General features: G+C 43.7%; 1 protein-coding gene and 1 non-coding gene across 3 annotated transcripts in view; one reads left to right on the forward strand and one right to left on the reverse strand.

The window, feature by feature from the left end:
• Nucleotides 1-5,576: 5,576 nt before the first annotated feature.
• Nucleotides 5,577-22,086, reverse strand: part of UBE2V1 (ubiquitin conjugating enzyme E2 V1) — a 28,459-nt gene continuing 11,949 nt past the window's right edge. Inside the window, exons 1-4 of one of the 2 annotated variants that reach the window (XM_032461363.1) lie at nt 18,368-18,493; nt 18,182-18,233; nt 8,867-8,992; nt 5,582-7,351 (exon numbers count right to left, since the gene is read on the reverse strand). In XM_032461363.1, the coding sequence (XP_032317254.1) occupies nt 7,205-7,351; nt 8,867-8,992; nt 18,182-18,184 (276 nt within the window). In that variant the 5' untranslated portion in view covers nt 18,185-18,233; nt 18,368-18,493 and the 3' untranslated portion in view covers nt 5,582-7,204. Of the gene's footprint in view, nt 7,352-8,866; nt 8,993-18,181; nt 18,234-18,367; nt 18,517-22,086 lie in introns of those variants that run through there. The other variant, XM_032461362.1, reaches the window with a different exon arrangement.
• On the forward strand, nt 8,261-8,332 carry TRNAV-AAC. The gene has a single exon. It is a non-coding gene; the product is annotated as a tRNA-Val (tRNA).

The following is a 22,086-nucleotide window of genomic DNA, read 5'->3' on the forward strand; positions in this document are numbered from 1 at the left end:
CCCTATTCCAATGTCAGCTCAGAGGCAGGGTTTTTTGTTTTGTCCCTTGCTGTGACTTCAGCACAGAGGTCAGCCCACAGAAAGCACTCAATAGATGTTTTTTGAATGAATGAATGAATGAATGACCCAATTAATGAAAGCTCCACTGGGAAAGCTCAGGGATGGGGTTTGGCTCCTAACCCAGATGGAGGAGGTGACCTGTAAACTGAGGGCTGAAGAAGGGCGACTGGGTGGGCCGGTGAAGAAAGGGAGGACATGGTTTTTTCTCAAAATGCCTTCCTCCAAGGGAGGGTTAAAAGGTAGCTCAGAAGTGGTAACTGGTGATTAAAATAAAAAAGCCTTTAATCCACTGCCACCATAATAACCACGAACACCTGGGCTGTGTGACCTTGGGGACCCCTTCTGGGCCTTAGCTCATTCTCAGTAAAAACTGCTGGTAGCCAGGGTCCCACCGGCAGAGGTCCTCCAGGCATGGGGTGGGGGAGTGGTGCACCTCCCTCCTCGGGTCTCTGCCAGGGTCCCCCTGCGCCAAATGCACACACCCAGAGGTCTGAGAGCCCAGCTCAGAAGTGGTCCCTCTCTGTCCAGAGGCCACATCTGTCCCCTACTCCACCGCAGCCCTGGGGGTCAGGGCCTGCGCAGCGCTCCGCGGCACGCGAGCTCCCTCTGCCGGCCCATAGCGGGCGCGCAGCTCTGAGCCGGAACCCGGAACCCCCGGGCTTCCGGAGACCTGGGGAGTTTCTCTTCCGTGGAATGCGGTGGTTTTGATTTAACAGTAGCTAACTAACGTTTACTAAGTGTTTGCTGTGTTCCGAGGACTGTGAGAATCTCACCACACCTAAAACCTCATGGAAGTCTTAGAGCAAACTTGTGAAGTGGATACAGAGAGGTTAAGGAACCTGCCACGCACAGCTGGTGCGGAGGAGCCGGCATCCGCGCACCCGCTGTGGTCCTGCGCGGGGGTCCCGCCGGCTAGTTTACGTGAAGATCTCTCCTCCGCTCGCTCACTCGTGCCTGTCCTTCCATCCTCTCACCCATTCACACCTGGAACTGCCAGACTCCTTAGCCAGTCCATCAGTCCACCCAATTAATTACCCCACTGTCTATCCATCGTTTAGTGAGTACATGGCGCAGGCAGCGGGAGGCCTCACAGGCCACTGGGAACCTTCCCTCACCACTGCCCGTGGCAGATGAGGCAGCTGCATGAGGCCCACTCCAGTGAGGGAAAGAGGAACAACTAAGCCAACTAAGGAACAACTTAGCTTGATAGATACTAGTAATTGCCAGGAACAAAACACAGTCTGGTGATGTGGACAGAGGGACTGGAGGGCGGCTAGTTTAGATGGGGCAGAGTGACTCTCGGGAGTTGCACATCGTTGCACTGGGGGTGATGGGATGTCAGCCACACAGAGAGGAGAGGGAAGACCCTTCCAAGCTGAGGGAAGAGATGGGGATGAGGTTGCCGATTTCACTATGTGTGGGAAAGTGCCTGTAGGAGATGGAGGCAGGGTTGAGAGCCCAGAGAGGTGACGGTGACTTGGGCCGAGAAGGTGGCAGTGGACCTGAGAACTGGCTTTTGGAAGCAAGTATCAACTTAGCGAGCCTGCTGGTGGGCACGAGGTCTGCGCTTTTCAAAGCACTGCCAAGGTGTGCATCAGAGCACACACCAGCGCCACCCAGCCAGCTCTGGGTGGTGTCAGGAAACCACTCTCCTGCCGCATGCCTGTCCTCATCCACAGGACTCGGGGGTGGACAGGTTTCGAGGAGGGACTGAAAACGTCCCCAGGTGACCACAGGGAAGTTTCCAATCTGAGCTGCTTGTACCACAGGGGCCATGGTGGCTGGTGAGGGTGGCCACTCACAGGCCAACCCTGCCAAGCCACACAAGAGCCACTTGTTTATGCTTCAAACGACCGTCTCAGACAGCAAAAACTCCTTCATGTGCGGCACACTTAGAAATCAGTAGGAAAAAGTAACAAAGATGACACAATTGAGAGGGAAAAAAATGCTTTCCAACTTGAGAAAAGACACTCAGCCTCGCCCATAAGAAAATGCAAGTGAAAGTATGACATAGCATGCTCAGCTCAAAGATGGGCAGGCAAAGGAGTTATGATCACAGAGAAAGGGAGGGGAGGGACCCTGTCCTATGGTGTTGGTGGGAGAGTAAGCTAATACTTCTTTGGGAGGCAACTTGAAAATGACAAAATTTAAAATGCCCATCCTTGGACAGGGAAGTCCACTTCTGGGACTTTACTCCACGGATGTAGGCACACACACACTCCCCAAGCCTGGTGAACAGCAGCAAAATGTCAGAGATGACCTCGGCGTCAGCAGTAAGGGCCTGGTCACTGGGGGTGGCACACTGTGTACTGTCTGCTTAGCAGCTGTTCAGAACTACAGGGTGGTTCTCCAGGAGCTGCTCGGCAGGGAACTTGAGAAGTCCTGTTAGGGAGAAAAATGTCCAAGGGAAGAGCAAAGTGAAGGCCACGTTCCCAGCTATGTGAGACCTGACTGTTAGGGGCGTGGGTGGGAAGGAGCGAGGGGAGGGAGGCATGGCTTGCACATGCGTACTCGACCTCAGAGGGGCCCACAACACATGGAGCCTTGCCTTGAGAGGCTGGCTCAGAAGCGGGAGGGAGCTTCATCTTCCATTCTATTCCCTTTCTACTGCTTGAAGTACTTTCTAGGTTCGTGAAGTCTCTATTTAGTAAAAAGAAAAACGAGGTGTCCAGGTCAGATTTCCCATCGTAGTGTAAGGGCCAGGTTAACTTTTTTAGCAGGGGATGTGAGGTGGTCTCCGTCCTTCACTGCCGGGGTCCTCATCACAGCTGACAAGGTAACCTACTTCTCGCCAACTCTAAAATGGACACTTTCACATCCTAACATTTCTGGACCTGGGACATTCCTTACAATCAGTAGCGTTTTACCTTCATAATCGGCAGTGTTTTTTTTCTTGATAGTACATAAAATAATGGTGCATCTCATAGCGGACAGCATCTCAGACTCACTGAAATGTAGATCTGTTTCCCGTGGATTCTGTGGCAACTCTGTTACCTGGCGCCTTCCACCTGTGCCACAGGTGGTGTTGCCCACACTCTGAGGACCCACTGCACATCCCTGGGCAGAGCTTCCAGGACTGCAGGCCTCCCAGATGTCAAAGGCCACTATGATGACAATCTTGGAAGAACAAGGTACAGCTGGTGACAGAGCTTTACGTTCAGAGGCTTCAACTGAGGCCTGCAAGCTGCGATGGCACTTTGTTCTACATGGGGAATGAAAAAAGTTTGTCAGTTTGACACACTGTTGGTAGATTTCACATAAAAATCTGCATCAGAAAGCGTACACCTGAAACTAATATAATATTGCAAATCAACTATAGTTCAATTAAAAACAGCTCCGGCATTCACTGAGCCCACGTCTCAGCACTGAGTGGCACCTTCATCAGACACACACCGGGACCCCAAAGATGTGGCCAGTGCCTTCTCAGTGACAGGGCCGGCAGCAAGACCGGCTCTAGCACTAAGACCTCTCCTCTTCCGACACCACCTCCAGCCAATGTGCCAATAGATCTAAAAAACAGCAGGTGACTTCATGTAATCCTGGGAAAGCCTCTGAGGTACGTCTAGCTGTCAGCCCTGTGGCTCAGAGCTATGTGCAGTCCCTACGGCCATCCCCGGCATCTTCTCTCTCTCAGATGGAAAGAAGAGATTCTTTCACAAGCTGCCCTTCCTTGGAATTTTCTCCTGTGCTGAAATCCCTGATGCCACGTCCCGAGTCCTTCCTGGGGTTCTGTGATGAGGGAACGATGTGGAACATGCACAGGGAACATGACTGAGTGTCCACTCGCCGTGCGGGGGAAGGGCAAGAGGCCGAGCAGGGCCCGGCGGGAAGCCAGAGGAGCCGTTCATTTGACATCATCCACGTTGCTGCATCACACTACGGGCAGCAGTGCGTCAGTGGTGCCTCCACCCGAAGGGCCCAGGAACTTTCTCAGCAGAGGCAGCTCAAGGGCCCTGCCCTCACTCCAAGGTTGTGGTCAGAGGTCACCGGGCAGAGAAGACCCCTCGCTGGTGCTTCCTCCTCACCCTCGTCAGGTCGCTCTGAAGACCTCCCTGCATCCCTGCACGTCTACACAGTGAAAACTAACAGTGGAAGCAGCTTCTCTCAAGAGCAGATCTGGCAGGAGCCGGGGATCAGAGACCACTTGGCCAAAGACGTGCTCTCTGCACCTCAGACGAGTGCTTCTCTGCCCTAAGTTTAGGCCATGAACTTAAGACCACCTGAAAACCATGAGCGACAATGAAGAGCAAATCACAGTGGGACATAACTACAGATCACAGATTCAGACTATAGTCACACAAGGTTCCAGCTGAGTTCCCGAATCTCCAGGCCCAGTTCCCTGTAGCCCACTGAGAAGGTAGGAGGTGGAGTCTAGGGTTTTAGACAGGCCTCGTTTCCTCTCTGGAGGTCACCGCACAGAACACCTGCCACTTTTAGATTTAGCCCTGAATATGCCTTGGGGCTTTCCAGCAGTATTTTGAAATACTTTTAGAATATCCCATCTTCTCTCTCCCTTGAGAGAATTGGCTGAGGGTGAAGAGCCCACAAATCGTCCCTGGCCTGATCCCCTTTCAGGGGAACTTGAAAGGCAGCAGAGGACTGACTCATAAGGCCCATTCGGCAGAAATTCAGGCAGTGCTTTCTGAAGGGTGGCCTGTTAGGAACAACTGGACTCCCTCCATGCAGCCAGGTTCTGACACCTGAGCTGGCCCCAACAGCCACAAGGAATGGCCTGACTCCTGCAATAGGACACCAAGATCGTGCCTGTTGGTGGTTGGGATCATAGCAGAAGTTCAAATCCCAAGCAAAAACAGCAGACGTGTTTCCACTCCTCACACAGTAACTGGGAGAAAAATTGTCAGTCATCAGATCAAAATTCTTGTTTCAAACACCAGAAATTCATGGGAAAATTCTATTTGCTTTTCCTTGCAACATACTAAATCCAGCCAATAAGTAGGCACTAGTGGAGATTTTAAACAGCTAGAGTCCCACAGAGCTACTTAAATCAAAGGAAAGACTTCCACTCCCCACACCCTTTAACTCAATCTTTTAGGACAGGGGTTGGCAAACTGCTCCATGGGCCAAATCTGACCCACTGCCTGTTTCTGTATGGCTCCTCAAATGAAGAACAATTTTTATAGATGGAACACTTGCAATTGATTTGGCAACAGTGGTTACTAACTTTGAATCCCAATTAAGTAAAATGTTATCCCCGGCTCCAAAAAAGCATTCCACTCTTCTCAGATCTGTAACTTACAAAAAAACTGTACTCTATTATGTTTTTAATTTCATCAATTAAAAAAACTGTGGAAGTTTTTTTTTTCTGTTATATACTTACATAATTTCCTTGATTTTGCCTCTTGGCCAACAAAGCCTAAATATTTACTAACTAGGGCCCACTGTAGAAAAAGCTTGCTGACCCCTCCTTTAGGAGGTCAAACTGAATCCCAAAGAATCGAAGACTTTAAATTGTTCCTGAGGAAATTATATGCCAAGAGGAAGAAGAGCACAGTTTCTTAAATATTAACGCACACTTCTTTTTTATTATATTAAAATCAGGCAATGGTCTGACAATAAAAAGGCTGCTTATGGAATACTGTTATGTTAAACTTTACTTACAGGATGTTAAATCCTTAGAACTAAGGTTTTCCCCAGAAAAAGATTAATGGAAACATCAATTGCTTTTCAGACTTGATAGTTGCTGCTTCAAAAGGTGGTTTTACACAAATGCTAAATTAAAAAAAAAAAACCTTAGAATACAATGAATTGCTTTTATTTCGGTATGCATCCACATCTCAGCATTTAGTGGTCCTGAACGGAAAAGTGGAAAAACGCAGCAATTTGCCAGGAGGTCAAGCCTGCCAATTTTGGGGATCTGCCGTGCACACCGAGTTCGTTCTTAATCCCTGCTGAGGACCGTGAGAAGCAGCAGCACCAAAACCAAAGTATGCACCGAATTCAAGGTTCTTTTTGTTCCAGTTGTCAGATTCCAAACTAGACCCAAATGGACTTCAAGGATGACCAAATGAGAGCCCTGTTTTAAACTTCTTCAATTTTTAAAAGCAAAAGCAATTACAGGAAAAGAAAACAATTCATTCTCAGGGATTGTGTGTGCTCACAGGTGTCTTCTGTGGCCTTTCTCCACGTTTTACCACCAAGGACTTTGAGAGCTGGCAGGTCTGAGCAGCCCTGGTGACTGCTCTTGTCACCTTATCAAAACCTGAGCTAAAAAAAAGCATCAGCTGATGATGACAGCAGAGGGGGGCAGGGCCGAGGACCCAATATGTGTTTCCCAGGCTGGTGGAGAGTAAATAAATGTGGTTCCAAAACTAAATGAGGGAGGTCAGAGACTCTTTCCAACCTTACCTGATGGCTTCTGGCCAAAGCAAGGAAGTGTCATGGAAAGAATGTGTTGGGTGGTGACGGTGCAAAAAGGGACTTGAAGAGGAAGGAAAAGCAGCACCCCTCGATTAAGGTGGGGGGAGAAGATATGGGGAAAGCCCTGAATTCCTCACCAAAGGCCAATTTCAGAGGGGAGCAGAGGGGGTTACAATCTATGCTTCGGCCAAGGGTGGTAGTGGAGAGTGGGAAAGGATGATGGCTTGGAAGGGGGGCATCATTTAAGACTTAAAGAAACTAGGGGTGCAAAGTGCCCCCATACACCCAGCAGTAGTCCCACAGGCTGTGACCTGAAACCTTCACATCTACTCTAAGAAGCCACCCCAAGCTGGAGGGCTGTTGCAGGGAGGGAGGGAAGCAGGGGGAGGGGGAGAAGGCAGAGACCCCAGGCCATGTAATCAGCAGCAAGGTGATTGTGTGATGTGTCTTTTCACAGTTGAGTTAGATGTGCCCCACCGGTTATGATGGGAATCAATTTAAATATACTTTCTTGATCCCAGAAGTTCAACTATGTGGACAGTGGTTACACTTGACAGGATGATTTGTTATAGCACAACTTATATATTTCAAATGGACAAAAAATTAGTATCATTTACAGTATCTTAAGATAAACTGCCTTTGAATGGGAGCTTCCTTTCCAGTACTTTGAGGTCTACAAGACGTATCTAGAAAATTTACTACTGTGGAAAATGAAGACTGCTTAAATCGAATGAGGGGAAGGGGAGGGCCTGTGGTTTCTCTGTGATTAATTGCTGTAACACTGTCCTTCAGGTGGCTGAGGGAGTTTCATGTTTTCTTTAGACATCATGAGGCGCCGAAGCTCCTGCAGGACGACTTTGATGCTATATGAATTCTGCCATTTTGCTAGCACTGATATGGCTCTTGGGTCCACCTACAAAAAAGCAAATAAAAAACAAATTACTGTGAGGCTCTCAAACAAAAGAAGAGCTGTATGCTGGAGTTGAGCTATAGCAGAAACATGAGTAAAATGCATTTTTCAAGTTGAACATGCTGTTCACACAATGGTTTCTGACATGCAGAATACCCACAGGATTCCCTCCCTCCAGTCAGTCTGTTTTCTTCTTTTTGTGTCCCAAACCCCCACTGTTTGGGAGAACGAAATTATGGCTAAGTCAAGTCACCTTTAGAGAAATGGCCCTGACATTTGGTGAGACTCAACCCAACTGGCTTTAGAATAAGGGCCTGACCTGCTCCTGGCCCAGCTGCTGCCCCTCCTCAGGGCCTGTCCTTTCTGGACTCTACGTCCAGGTGGCAGACGATGAAGATGTGCAGGGCAGTAGGGAGAGCACAGGCGATGGGTGGCCTGGACCCAGGCGCCAGTGACAGGGGCCTGCCTCAGAGTCACGCCCTCTCAAGTTAGTGCGGCATTTCCCAAAAGATATTTCCCAAAGTGTGAGTTGAGTCCTGGGTTTAGGACTTCAGGTGGAACTCAGAGACAACACTAAAACACTGAACATAGTAACAAGGCTCATCTCTTCTCAATTTTCTTTCAAGTCTTCTGAGTACCTCAAAACAGAAGGCTTATTATTACTAGCTCGTGTGACACTAATGTGTAGCACCCTTTCATACTTGCCCATCTCCCCTTTGAATAAGACAGCAGGCTTCAGAGGCTCAAAAGCCTTTGGCAAGCAACATATGGAGGAAGAATTTATTAACTCTGCTTTGTTTTTGTAATCTTTATTGTTGCCATTACTGCCTCCTTACAAGTGAGACTGGTTTCCATTTATGGTAGTGAAAACAGAGGTAAAATAAAGTTAAAAAAGCAAGGCCAGGTGGGGAGGAGGGTATAGATCAGTGGTAGAGTGTGTGCTTAACATGCACAAGGTCCTGGGTTCAATTCCCAGTACCTCCATTAAAATAACTAACTAAATAAACAATAAACCTAATTACCTCCCTCCACCCAAAAAACAGCTTAAGAAAATAAATAATTAAAAAAGAAAGGAAGGAAGGAAGGAAGGAAGGAAGAAAGAAAGGAAGAAAGGACGAAGAAGGCCAATAAAGGAAAAAAATACTATGTACCAGTGGTCCACAAGTAAGGCCATGAGGTAAAAGTGTGATCTTGGGCAAGATCTTTTACTTCTGTGCCTCAGTTTCCTCACCTCTACCTCATGGAGTATATCAGGAGGACGGAATAAGCTCTTTAAGCTCTTATCTCAAAGTGACCAGCACAGTGCTGAGTAATAGAGGCCAGGGTAAGTGCCATATGACTGATGGTTAAACACAACTGGGAAACAGACTCTCGCCCCAAATCTGTACATGTTCGTACTACATCTTATCATCAAATAAAAAAGGAACATATGGAATAAGGCCCAAAGTGTCCCTAATATTAAAGTACAAGGTATTTCTCAACCCTGAGGAACAAGCAGGGGCAGAAAAAACAACTTACCACTCCATTAGAACTATTAACTCCATTCATATTAATTTTTGTTACAAATCTTACAAAGGGGGGTGCTTCTGGGTATTTGGGTCCACATTCTATTTTAAGGCTGTATATTCGGTTTTCATAAATTGTCTGGAAAAAAAAGGGTAGAGATGTCAGGCAATTACAAACAAAGAATTCAAAAAGGGAGAACTTCTGAAACCCCTTTATTCCCGACTGAGAATTGGTGCATCTGCTTCCATTACAAAGTCAACTGTCATTTGATAAGTTAGCAGTAACTAGTCTCTACATTAGTGTGTATGAATTCCGGCCTCAGGGGAATAAAAAGATAGAAAATTTAAGCTGGTATCACTGAAGTTTTAAGTTAGCAGTATTAAGTCCAATCAGAGGAAACTATTTTCGTGGTTATTTCTCTACACTCTGGGGAATGATGTGTAAGAGGCATTCTTTATTCTGGGAAGCCAAACTAAATGTCTACTCATACTAGGATGATCAGCCAATGCATTAAATACCACTGTGTACAAAGCACAAAACAGTTTAGAGAACTTCAAAATTCAGTATGAGGTTGGGGGTGGGGGACCAGATGCTTCCCTACTTCACCATCACTTTGGGGTTGTGCTCTGTGCAAGGGATCTCAACCGTTTGTACCACCTCTCCCTGCTGTCTTTATGATGACCTGAGAGAATGACTGGTATCTAGTGGGGGAGTGGGGGAGCCAAGGGTGCCAGGCCTGCATAGGAAACAATAGTCCTTCAAACACCAACTGTGCCTCTGTTGAGAATCAATGGAAAAGTCCGATCCCCCATGCCAATGAACTTCTTCCCTTTAACTTCCATCCAACTAGCAGCCGACTGTCTGCCTTTGCCAGGCTGTTCCTTCTGCCTAGAGTGCTCTACCCCAACCTGAACTACCTCACAACTTTAACACCCAGTTCAAACACCATATAAAAGGCTAGTCCATAGCTTCTGTCTTATGTGAAGCTGCATTATTACCACTTGTGTATCTGAAGAACACACCAAAGGGTGACGTCTCCCCATTAGACCGGCCCCTTCAAGGGCAGGACCACCCTCCTTTGGGTTTCCCTCTTAGGCACCAGTGTCCCTTCCTCTGCACGTGTAGTACAAGAAATGGCTCCTGTGTGAACAGCGACACCTAGTGGTTTTTGGAGGGGGTATAAACTAAAGAAGATGTGATTTAAATCCTTGAAAATATGTCTACACAGTGGCCAGTCCCTATTTAAAAACTGAAACATATATTTTAATATTCAGAAGGCAGTCATAATACACCGTTAGAAACCTTTCATATCCACCTAACAGGTACCCCAAACTATAACAAAATCAAAACTCAATTCTGGATTTCCACCCACCCTCAGCTTGCTCATCCTTCCCTCTCCCCTCATAAGTAGCTCCATCACCTAGCAGTTAAAGCAAAAACTTAGCAGTCAGCCATGATTCCCTGTTCCCTCACCCCTTACCTTCCAATCATCAAAAGGTCTTAGCTTTTATCCCACCTTCTTCTACCACCATACCTCATCTGAATCACCCCAAGTCTCTGCCTTCTCTCTCGCTCCTCTACCATCTGCTCCCCACACAGCAGTCTGGCTGACCTTTTAAAACTGGAATCTGTCCCTGTGGCTTAACCCCTCCAATGGCTTCCTGGTGACCTGAGAAAGGAAGCCAAGTTCCTGGATCGGCCCCTGTGCACCCTTGCCTCCCTCTCCTTTTATTCTTCTCCTTCCTCGTCCAACCCCTCTGGCCTGCTTCTTTTTACTCTTCAAACACACCAGTTTCTGTCTCAAGGCCCTGATACCTTTGCATCCTCAGCTCTTCAGCTCAAGTGCACTTTCCTCTCAGAGTCTTCCTGATCCCTCATCTGAAGACTAAGGCCCAGTCTCAGACATCCCTCACTAAAACTCAAGACGTCCCTCACTGAAACTCAGCAAGGAGGCAGGGGCCTCAACAGAACTGATACTCAGATGTTTGCTGAATGAATGAATGTTGCTCTTCAAGCCTTCATAAAACAAACACCTTGTTGCAATTAAGGAGTTTCATTAGAGGAAAAAAAATTCAGTAAACATAACAGGCAGGAAGCACACGGGCATGGTTTCCACACAGCTTTATGGAAAGTAGGATAAAAGGTCTAGCCTCAGCACCTAGCAGTCTCCACCAGCAACATCACACTCAGCAAGTACCTGTGAGGCGGGAAGCCCCATAAAAAGACCAGCAGGACCCCCAAGCAGGGCCACTACTCTCGTGCTGGCACCATCCGGTTCCCTGGCCCAGGAGCTGTCACTTTTTGCCTCTGAAATGGCTTAGTTACCCTAAAATTCTATTGGTTCCCTGAGCTCACTTCTGATTGGCTATTCCCCTCACTCCTGATTGGTCCATTCCCCTCACTCCTGATTGGCCCATTCCCCTCACTCCTGACTGGTTACTTCTCTCACTCCTAATTGGTCCATTTCTACAAAGCTTGTTCCTGGTTGGTCAACTTCTGTTATACTTTATTTTCATATGATGTTGCAGTGTCAAACTGGCAGCCTATAAAGGCCTGTGTAAACCTACAGACAGGGTCCAAAGCTTGGAGTGTTAACGCCTCTGGGCCTGCTGGCATAATAAACCTGAGTTCTCCAACTCTCTGAGTGCTGCTTGGTCTCTTGCTGGGATCCAGGTTGCTGTCACAACTGAGCTGTAACACCGAGCTATAACACCGAGCTGTAACACATTTTTCCGCAACACCTGCTGACTGCATGGATCCCAAATTCATCTCTCGGTGTATTCTGCATTCATGCCCAATGGTTCTGTCACACAATTCAAAGACAAAATTTCTTACACAAAAAAGTCCCTAGGGGCTCGTGGTAAATACCAAAATCACAAAGTCGTTTGAAATATTTGATACCACCTTTTGGAGGCTCTGATGCACAAATTTATTCAGCTGCTGGCATGTTTTGTGGCTTATCAGTGTTGGTAAGAGGTCACTGACCATTCTATTAGCAATAGTGTCAGTATGTTTAAGATGGTGGGCAGCTTAGCAATAGGATTCTGATTATTACATAGATTAAATCTTGACCTTACCCTTGACACTTCTGAAAGAAGTCCATTTTAAAAAATCCATGCTATGACTAACTTCTTAGAAAGAGAAATATTAAATTTCTGACCACTGATGTTCAATTTCACTGGAACACAATAAAAACTGCCTCAAGTCAAGTGAGCAGAGACACCTGAAGAATCATCAAAAAGTCCAAGTAAGACTTTTAAAGAAAACAAGGTTCTGTTTTTCTTCCGTTTTGTTTATGAGTGCTCCAGGGATATGCTAAGTTTCCTTGAAGAAAGGAAATGTGCCCGAGGGAGAACTGCTGGAACATTCTGTCTCTCCGAGGAACACTGCTCTTAGGATTCATTATTTGATCACAGAACTAATGATATGGTTTGACCTTCACGGGGCAATTTGGCAGTGCTTATCAACATGTGAAACAGTCATGCTCAGATCAGCAAGACTATTTCTAGGAATTTTCTACAGATGGACTCATACTTGCACAAAAACGTGAAGCGCTGTTGAGTTATTTTTGCTACTGCAGGCAACCCAAATGTCCACCTGCAAAGGACTGACTAACCCAGTAAAGCATATTCATATAATTGGATCTTCTGTAGCCTTTTTGAAGGCTGAGGCCCAGACATACACACGCACACACCCACACACGCATGCACATATACATGTAAAGGCTGTCAAGGTATAGCCAAAGGGATAGCCAGCAAGTTGCAAATTATGTACAACCTCTAAAAGCAGACAGACACCTCTCTCCAACTCTGGGTGTATGTATGTGCACACAGGCTTTTTCATCTATCAGTCACTACACACCCAGAGCCTAGAGATTATAAACTTTTCCTGGGCCTAAAATATGTATGTGAGATAATCCCATACTAGACATGAGGAAACATCATAGGAATTCCAACAGGGAGCCATTCTACAAAATACTTGACCAGTATTCCTCAAGACTCATAGGCAACAAAACCAAGAAAAATCTGAAACTGTTAGACACAAGAAGCCCAGGACATGATGATAAAATATGTGGTAACTTGGATAGGACTCTGGAACAGAAAGTAGACATAAGGTTAAAAACTAAGAACATCTGAATAAATAATGGACTTTAGTTAATAATAATGCACCAATATTGGTTCACTGGTCCTGACAAATGTACTGTATGCTAATATGTTTAAATATAGGGGAAACTGGTGCGGGTGAGTGTATACGGAAACTTTCTACACCACCTTTGCAATTTTTCAACAAAAATGAAAGTACTATAAAATGAATGAATGTTTATTTATATTGAAGTGTAGTTGATTTACAATATTATATTAGTTTCAGGTGTACAACATAACGGTTCAATATTTTTGTAGATTATACTCCACTTAAAAGTTATTATAAAATACTGGCTACATTCCCTGTGCTACACAATATATCCTTGTAGCTTATTTATTTTATACATAGTAGTTTGTACCTCTTAGCCCCTTACTCCTATTTTGCCTCTTCCCCCTTCCCTATCCCACCAGGTAACCACTAGTTTGTGCTCTGTATCTGTGAGTCTGCTTCTGTTTTGTTACATTTATTCATTTATTTTATTTTTTAGATTCCACATATAAGTGGTAACATACAGTATTTTTCTTTCTCTAACTAATTTCACTAAGCACAATATTCTCCAGGTCCATCCATGTTGTTGCAAATGGCAAAATTTCATCCTTTTAGAATGTATTTTTAAGATGTATGAGATATGAGAAAAGAAAAAAGGGATTGGCTCCAAAAATACACAAAGAAAAGCACAAAATCTAAATTAATATATACAAAAAGGTGACATTAGGTGAACTAGTCAACTGCTACTCGGTGCAAATCCTAAGTAGTTATCTAAAAAGTATGTTTAATGTACAATGTGGGTACACGCTGTATTAGAAAGAAGGGAGATAGGCAGAGACCGAGAAGATCTCAGGAGCCCAGGACATGGACAGATTAGTAGATGCAGAGGAAGAGGTGTGAGAGGACATGCACCAAACTACTGCTCGTAGTTAATATAGGGAGGAAACTGGTGATTGGGAAGTTAGGGAAAAGCTGGGGAAAAAAGTCACCACATGAGGTATTTTAACAGAGAATTTAATATAAGGAATCAGTTGAACAAGTATCACTGGACTGCAAAAAGCTTTAAAAGAGGAACCTGAACTAACACAGAGGTAATAACTGCAGGGAGCAGGTATCACCCTTGTGTTAGCTCAGGCTGCTTCCCTTTATTCTCCCTTGAGACTGGGGGAACAAAGGAACAAAGCTAGAGTTGATCAGATCTAGAGGCTTAGCAGAAGAAGGCTCCAGAATTGAACCCAGATCTCTGAGGAGGATGTGCTGTGAGGCTGATGCTGGGGGTGCCCCCAAAAGCTGAAAGCTGGAACCCACTGCTGATGCCAGGATAAAGGGCGATTCCCACAACAGCACAGGCAAACCAAGAGGCAAACAGGAAGAAACAAGTCTCTTCTCTCTGCCTTTCAGGCTCTCTCCTGTGTCCTGACTGGTGGAACCTAACAGGAAACCAACTGACAAAGGAAAAATGTAGTTTGCAGAGTGCCAGCCCAGTATCCAAAGCAGAGCAGGGAAAGGTGGGTTTGGAGCTTAGTAACCAGCAGCTGCACACACCCCTCCAGACAGTGACAAAACAATTTTCCTCTGTACAAAAACTCTTTCCACCAGTCAGCATATCCTTCTGAGTGAGCCATGGGACCCATCTGAAGGCGATATTAATTATTCATTTCTCTAATTCAATCCTAGTGCCACCTGAATATCTACAAACTTAAAGACCATTTTGCTGAGTTAACCACACAATCTTAACAGAAAATAAAAAGGAGAAAGGAGGTACTTGCTCCTTCCCATCTGCTTTCTGTCTAGTCTCCAGCTTCTGGTCTTTCAGTGCTTCTTCAACCACCTTTGCTGGCCCCCACAGGGATTAGCAGCAGAGGGTACCTGTCTTTCAAGTGTTAGGTTCTGATGGGCTCAGCCTCCCCCACAGCCTCCCAGCCTCCAAGCAGTGGTTACTGTTTTCTGTGTTATCTTTGTGTTCCCACAGCGTGCCCTTTTTGCTTTTTTCAGTTGAACATCTATTTGATCAACTCCCTATACTAAATTCTCTCTGTTGAAATATCTAGTATGATTTCTCTTTTCCTGACTGACACAAAGAAGTAAGGGGAACAAAGTCAACCTACTCTGCATACTCTGTACTGTTTAAAAAAATTTATGAGAACATGAATTCATTTATCAGACATGTAACTTAAAACTTTTTAAAAAGAGGTCAATATGCACTGATATGAAAAGATGTCTACCATCTGTTATGGGAAAAAAATAAAGTTGCAAAACGTTAAGCATAGCAAGGTCTCATTTTTATTAAAAAGGATACATATTTATGTTTGTGTATCCAAAGCAAATGCCAGTAGAAACATACCATACACCAACTGACCAGTTTTCATTCTGTGGGGAGTATAATGAAATGGGGAAAGGATCGCTTTCCTTTTACTTCACACACTCCTGAAATCCTGTTTGTTATTAAGCATGCATACAGTACTTTTAGATTAGTATGTGTATAAACACACACCCAGGCTCTAGCTCACACATAAAAACACTATCTTGGAGAACCCCAGGGGTATAAGTGCTTCTCGACCAGGGCAATTTCTGTCTCTGCCTACTGAAAGACACTGAGGTGCTTCCCAATATTTTAATACTATTGAAAACACTATATGTATAAAATAATTTTGTACATATAGGCTTTAGAACAACACATTCAAGGAGAGCTGAGTAAATTCCTAGTAGAATTGCTGGATCATATGGTATATGCCTTGTAAATATTGGTGGATGATCTTCTTCTGAGTAATACAATAACAAAAATATAATAGGGAGATGAGATACTCAGTATTCTCCTTAGATGCCTTAATATTTATGTTGATATTCCAGATGCATAGCACAAACTGTAAAACAGACTGGTTACGGGGAGCACCCAGAAGCAAACAGTTCCTTTTATGACTTTGCTTTTAACTTTGGGGAGCAGGGCAATAAATTGACAACCTTGTGCATCGCTGGTGGGAGTATAAAACGGTACAGCCACTTTGGAAAACAGTTTGGCAGTTCTTTAAAATGTTAAACAGAGTTATTGTGCAATCCAATAATTCCACTCCTATGTATACTTGAGAGAACTGAAAGCTTTTATCCACATAAAAACCTGGGCACAAATGTTCATACAAGTATTATAATAGGCAAAAAGTAGAAAAGTCCAAATATCCATCAACTAATTAATGGCTAAATAAAGTATGGTATATCCAAATGTAAAAATATTATTCAGCCATAAAAAGTAATGAACTACTGATTAAGTGCTATAATGTGGATGAATCTTGAAAACATTGTTAAGTAGAAGCTAGTTGCAAAAGACCACACGTATTGATTTCAACTATATGAAAGTCCAGAACAGGCAAATTCATAGATATAGAAAGTAAATTAGTGATTGTCAATGGTGAGGGGTGAGGGAGTGGGGTGCAGAATGGGAGTGACAGCTGATGGGTACGGGGTTTCTTTTTGGGGTAATGAAAGTGTTCTGAAATTAGTGATAGTTGCACAATTCTTAATAAGTACTGAACTGTACATTTTAAAAGTATATTCTATGGTAAGTGAACTCTATAATTTGTTAATTATATCTCAATTTTTTAAAAAAGGATGTATGGAAAGCATACATACCTTATATACTGTAGCTACTCATTAAAAGTCAGCCCCCTTTGGAAAGAGGTAAACTAAAACTCAAGGTAATCTTAGGTGTTTTAGGTAGAATGGAATATTTTCAACAGAACCCAGTGGTTCATTTTATTTATTCATTTATTTAAGTGTATAATTCAGTGGTGTCTAGTTTATCCCCAATGTTGTACACTGGTTCATTCCTAATTTGTTAGAATCTGAAAATCAGTCTGTTAATTAACAAATCTATTGAACAACTACCCTATTCTGAGTCATTTCTAGGTGCTCTGAAGAGTAAGGAGGAGGGAACAATAGTTTTCATCCTCAAAAAACCTAAGTTATCCTTAGGAAGAGAAGAAATGAAGTGAAGGAAGCCAGCACTATACAATGGACTTTCAGAGACAGCAAGAAATGATCTCCATGAAGAAACAAGCTTTCTAGATCAGGTTTTTCCCAATATTCAACAGATTTAGAAAATCCTGGTTTTCAGAGATTAACAAAAGATCAAGAAATGAATTAAAAACAGACTGAGTATTTTTTTTGAAAAACCCAAAATAAATCTATAGGGTCACAAAAATGACTCAAAAAGTAACATTAAATGGTAAAGCCAGTGATTCAGCATGAGTGTTTATGACAGTCTAAGATGAACATTAGATTGTCCAACAGCGAGCACCACACTCTTCCTTGTTTCAGCCGGGGCCACACCCCACGTGTCTATCTTCCACAGAGCTAGTGCAGAGCCTTGTACAAGGTGAAAACAATGAATGAACATCATCATCCTTAACCACAAGCAGACACAGGAGGGGTCCCACTACATTCAGGCAGAATCTCTACTTGTCTGAAACAAGCGTCACATTATTGGAATCTTTCTCTTCACTCCTAACATCAAATTACTACTTAACACTCTAGATAACTCTATAATGTGAACGGATGAAAACTCAAAATATAAACAGCAAGGAGACAATACAACATATGGTTAAGAGCAAAGGCTTTCGGAGTCAGATCAGGTTTGGAATTATCAGCTGTGTGACTGTGAGAGTAATTTTACTTCTTTGAGTCCGTCTCCTCATCTGTAAGATGGAATGCAACTACACAACAGCAGCACCTAACAACAGGTTTTTGTGAGACTTAAGTGGCATTTCCGGGGGGTCTACTACATGCCATAAAAAAAGGTTAGCTGGCGTTATGAAGACTGGGAACTCTCACAAATCATGAAGCTCTAAAAGAGAGGTCACATTCCTCATCCCCATTGTCTTCGTCTTCTTTGCAAAGGCCTCTTGGCCTAACAGTGCCTAGAACAGACCAGAGCAAACCAGGCAGGCAATAACCCCTTGACAAATGGCTCAATGAATTAGGATACAGATGCATGGCCAGACTGGGAAACAATGAATAAAAACCACAACCATGAAGGCTTTCCAAAGTTCATCTGGACATTTTGTCTTCAGGAATGTTGGTCTTGTTATTTGATGAGCCCAAGAGTTTGTTCTAAACTACATCTGAGGGTATAATTACCTCAAACCTCACTGTCTACATTGTCATGTAAATTCACACTATGAGTCTAAACAGGTTTTTGCTTACCATTTAGAGGGATTAAACAGCATCAGAAGAGGTTCAAATACATAAACTGAAACTGGTCAAAAAAGAATAGCCACATTTCAGAAAATATACCAATGGTGAGCTTTTTCCATGATAAGGCTAATACTTTTTAAAAGGAGGCACAGTAATTTAAGACATTGACATTTATAGCCGTAGCTCGACGCTTACTCTTGGAGGCCCAATTATCATCCCTGTCCATCTTGTAAGTGTCATGTCTTCGTCATCTTCTAGACCCCAGCTAACTGTGCCATCTCCTACTCCTTTCTGGCCTTCTTCGAGTTCTTCCAACAGTCGGAAATTGCGAGGGACTTTTACTCCTAAAATAAATGGAAAGAAATTCAAGATACTAGCAACTCCAGGGAAACTTGTAAGCCTAGAGCTAGCTGCTCATTATCACTACCTGAGAATAAAGATGCTTACATGCAAAAAACTGCTGAAAGCTGTCATACCTCAAGCTTACTGCTTTCAAAGCTATCTGTATTGACCAGCACAACCAGAAGGAAGGACACATGGTTTGTCACAGGTGAAGTGGCGACTAAACCAGGCCCAGATGACCAAACCTAGGAAGACACCCCACCCCCATCCCCACAGTTTTGACAAACTTCATAAAGGGTTTACATGTCGAAATGTTGATTCATTTGGGCCCACTAGTGATGAAAACCATCAATACCAAGTACTAACAAAAGTGCCTTGGAAGAAAAGAGGCTATTTCTTTTGTTTTGTTCTTACTACACATTTCTGAGGCTAAGAGCGTGCTCATTTATTGGACTGACTCCCAAAGTTCCTTAGGAGGAACAGACGCCCCTGCTGTATCACGTAACAACAGTGTCCTCTTGATCAACTCAGAATCAACGGAAGGTGGCAAGGATGAAAATCTTTAAGTATTTAAGCCATAGCTTCTCTCAACTTGTGAAAAAGCTAAAAGAAGGCAACCAGTTTTCTACTTTACTTGTTCCCAAAGACCCCACAGCCTGGCAAGTAGCTCATGGAAGCCAGCACACAAACACAGCTCACAGGTTTATGCCACTATACCCCAAGTTCAGGGAGAGGCTTGCACCGTTTCTGGGTGTCTTTCAGAAGAATCTAGGTACTGGGGCCAGATAGGAACGTTGCTCTCCCAATCGGTCCTGTCTACTTCTCCCCCCACTCCCCTCTTCTCCCAGCATTTAGACTGTTTCCTCTGGAAAACACCAAGGATCCAGGCAAGTTAAACACTGAGCCCCCAGCTGGCCAGACTCTGGGAGCCAAGCAGCACTTAACATATGACTATGAAGAAAGACCAAGTGGAGAGACTCAAGACTGAGAGGTGTTCCCAGAATATCCTCATTATTTCCCAAAGTGTAGGACACATGCTACTATTAATTCAACTGGAATAAATACCTGAGCATCTACTTTATGTCAGGTACTTTTCCAGGCACTGGGAGATAAGCAGTGAACAAACCAAAAATACCTGCCCTCATAGGGCTTACATTCTAGCAGGAAACATATACAAATTATGCAAATTACGTAGTATGACAGATGGTGGTGTTCTGAAGTAGAGCAATGGTGGGGGAAGTTACAATTTTAAATAGGGTGATCAAGCAAAGCTCTATTGCAAACAAATGTTATGACTAAAGATGTGAAGAAGGGGGAGCATAACTTATGGTTGCTGAAGGGAGCATCTTCCAAGCAGAGGAAACAGCAAGTGCAAAGGCTCTGAAGCAGGATCTTGTCCAGAGTGTCAAAGAACAGCAAAGATGTTAATTTGGTTAAAACCAAGTCAGTGAGATCAAAGTACAGTAGGCAATTTGGGGACACCAGCTATTACTGAGTGACACAAAAAGCTACTGGAGTCCTGAACAGAAGAATGACAGGATCTGACTAGTTTTTAGTAAGATCCCCCTGCCTGCTGTGTGAAGAATACAGTAAAAGCAGCTAGGGCAAAAAAAGCTACGAGGCTACTGCAATTACTCAAGCAAAAGAGCATACTGGCTCGGACCATGGTGACAGCAGTGAAGGTGGTGAGAAGCAGCATAATTTTAGAGGTCTAAGCTGGTAAGATTTGCTGTCAAGCTGCCGGTGAAAGAGAAGTCAACTATGGCTCCCAGGCATTTCATCTAAGCAACTAGAAGGATGGAGTTGCTAGTGGTGCATTAGATGATTTTAGGTGGTACATGAGTAAACACTTCATTTTACGGTCATGTATTTATTTTTAAGAACAACTTACTTACGGCAAGTAATATTATACTAATTTTCCACTTACAATGATGGTAAAAGTTTCTTTTTAAAATAAATATAAGCAAAAAAGTCAGCTGATTGAAAAATAATATTAAATAGTACAGATGGTACTTGAAAGGAAACAGAAAAAAACCTGAAAGCATTCCTGAATGGTCCATTTGGAAAACACTGGCATTTTTTATCCACAGAATGGCCAACTGTATTATTCAGCTATACTGGACTGAGTCTCCTCCAGCAAACAAAAAATTGAAGGATGTTTGTGACATTATAAGCAAAAAGCCAGATAATACAATGCCTTTCATTCAGAAAGAGTTAAATCTAAATCTTTAATAATCCTAACTAATGTGGCTTAGAGGAAGAAAAAAAAAACCCACTGTGAATTACTATTGCTGTTACTATTGGTTAATTTATAAGTCTGAACTAATAAAAATGAATATCCAAAGAGCACAGAATCATACTGATAGGAAGACTGACCAATATCTGAGGTACCTGTTCAAGAAGGTGTAATGGGCTGAGTTGTACCCCCTCAAGTTCACATCTTGAAGTCCTAACTCCCAGCATCTCAGAATGTGACTGTATTTAGAAACAGAGCCTTTGCAGAGATGATTACATTAAAATGAGGCCATCAGGGTGGGCCCTAATCCAATCTGACTGGTGTCCTTATAAAGAGGAAACTCAGACGTACAAAGGAGACAGCACAGGTGCAAACATGCTTGGAGTAAAGACCACGTGAGGACATGGCGAGAAGGCAGCCACTTGCAAGCCAACAGGAGAGGTCTCAAAAGAAACCAAACTTGCTGATACCTTGATCTTGGACTTCTAGCCTCCAGAACTCCGAGCAAATAAACTTTGATTGTTTAAGCCACCCAGGCTGTGGGATTTTGTTATGGCAACCCTAGTGAACTAATACAGATGCTAAGTGACATCTTAAGAAACTTGGAAAGGATAGAGATTAAGATGGTAATAGCAGTTATCTCTGGGTGCAAAGATTATGGGTGATTCCAACCCCCTTTCTATGTTTTGACTTTTTTTTTTAAACCATGATCTTGTGTTATTTGATCAACAAAACTCTTTCCTTCTGCCTGGAACCCTCTTCCCCCAGGTAAGTTACATCAGTCATACTCTCTCCTTCTCAGGGCTTCCGTTATATGACACCTGATTAAAGGATCAAGGATTCTCTGAGAGTGGGGATCTCACTTAATTGTATTCCTTAAGTGACTAACTTTTAAGTGGTCCATGTTTTTTATTGTTACCAAAACTTGTTCAAGTCAAATGAACAACAGCTCCCATGGCTGAGCCCTTCTTGTTGAATGAAGTTACACGTGTGACCTCTATTTCATAAAAAACATTGTGTGGTTGTGTGTGTGTGTGTGTGTGTGTGAGAGAGAGAGAGAGAGAGAGAGAGAGAGATAGAGAGAGAGAGTGGAGGAGAGAGGAGAGAGAGAGAGGAGAAGAGAGAAGAGAGAAGAGAGTGATCTTTAAGCCAGGCTGGATTAATTACTCCTGGTGTAACTGTTGCTTTTGTAGACCTTAGCAAAGAACATCCTTATGGCTGGAAATGTTCCCTCTTCATCTAACAAACAGGTCTGCTTAAGAAATCTTAATCCAAATATCACAAGCTCATTGGTATTAGTTTCAAAACAGGGAGTGAATTCAAGTTACATTTTTCT

This window comes from Camelus ferus, chromosome 19, assembly GCF_009834535.1.
Source record: "Camelus ferus isolate YT-003-E chromosome 19, BCGSAC_Cfer_1.0, whole genome shotgun sequence".
NCBI lineage: Eukaryota > Metazoa > Chordata > Mammalia > Artiodactyla > Camelidae > Camelus > Camelus ferus.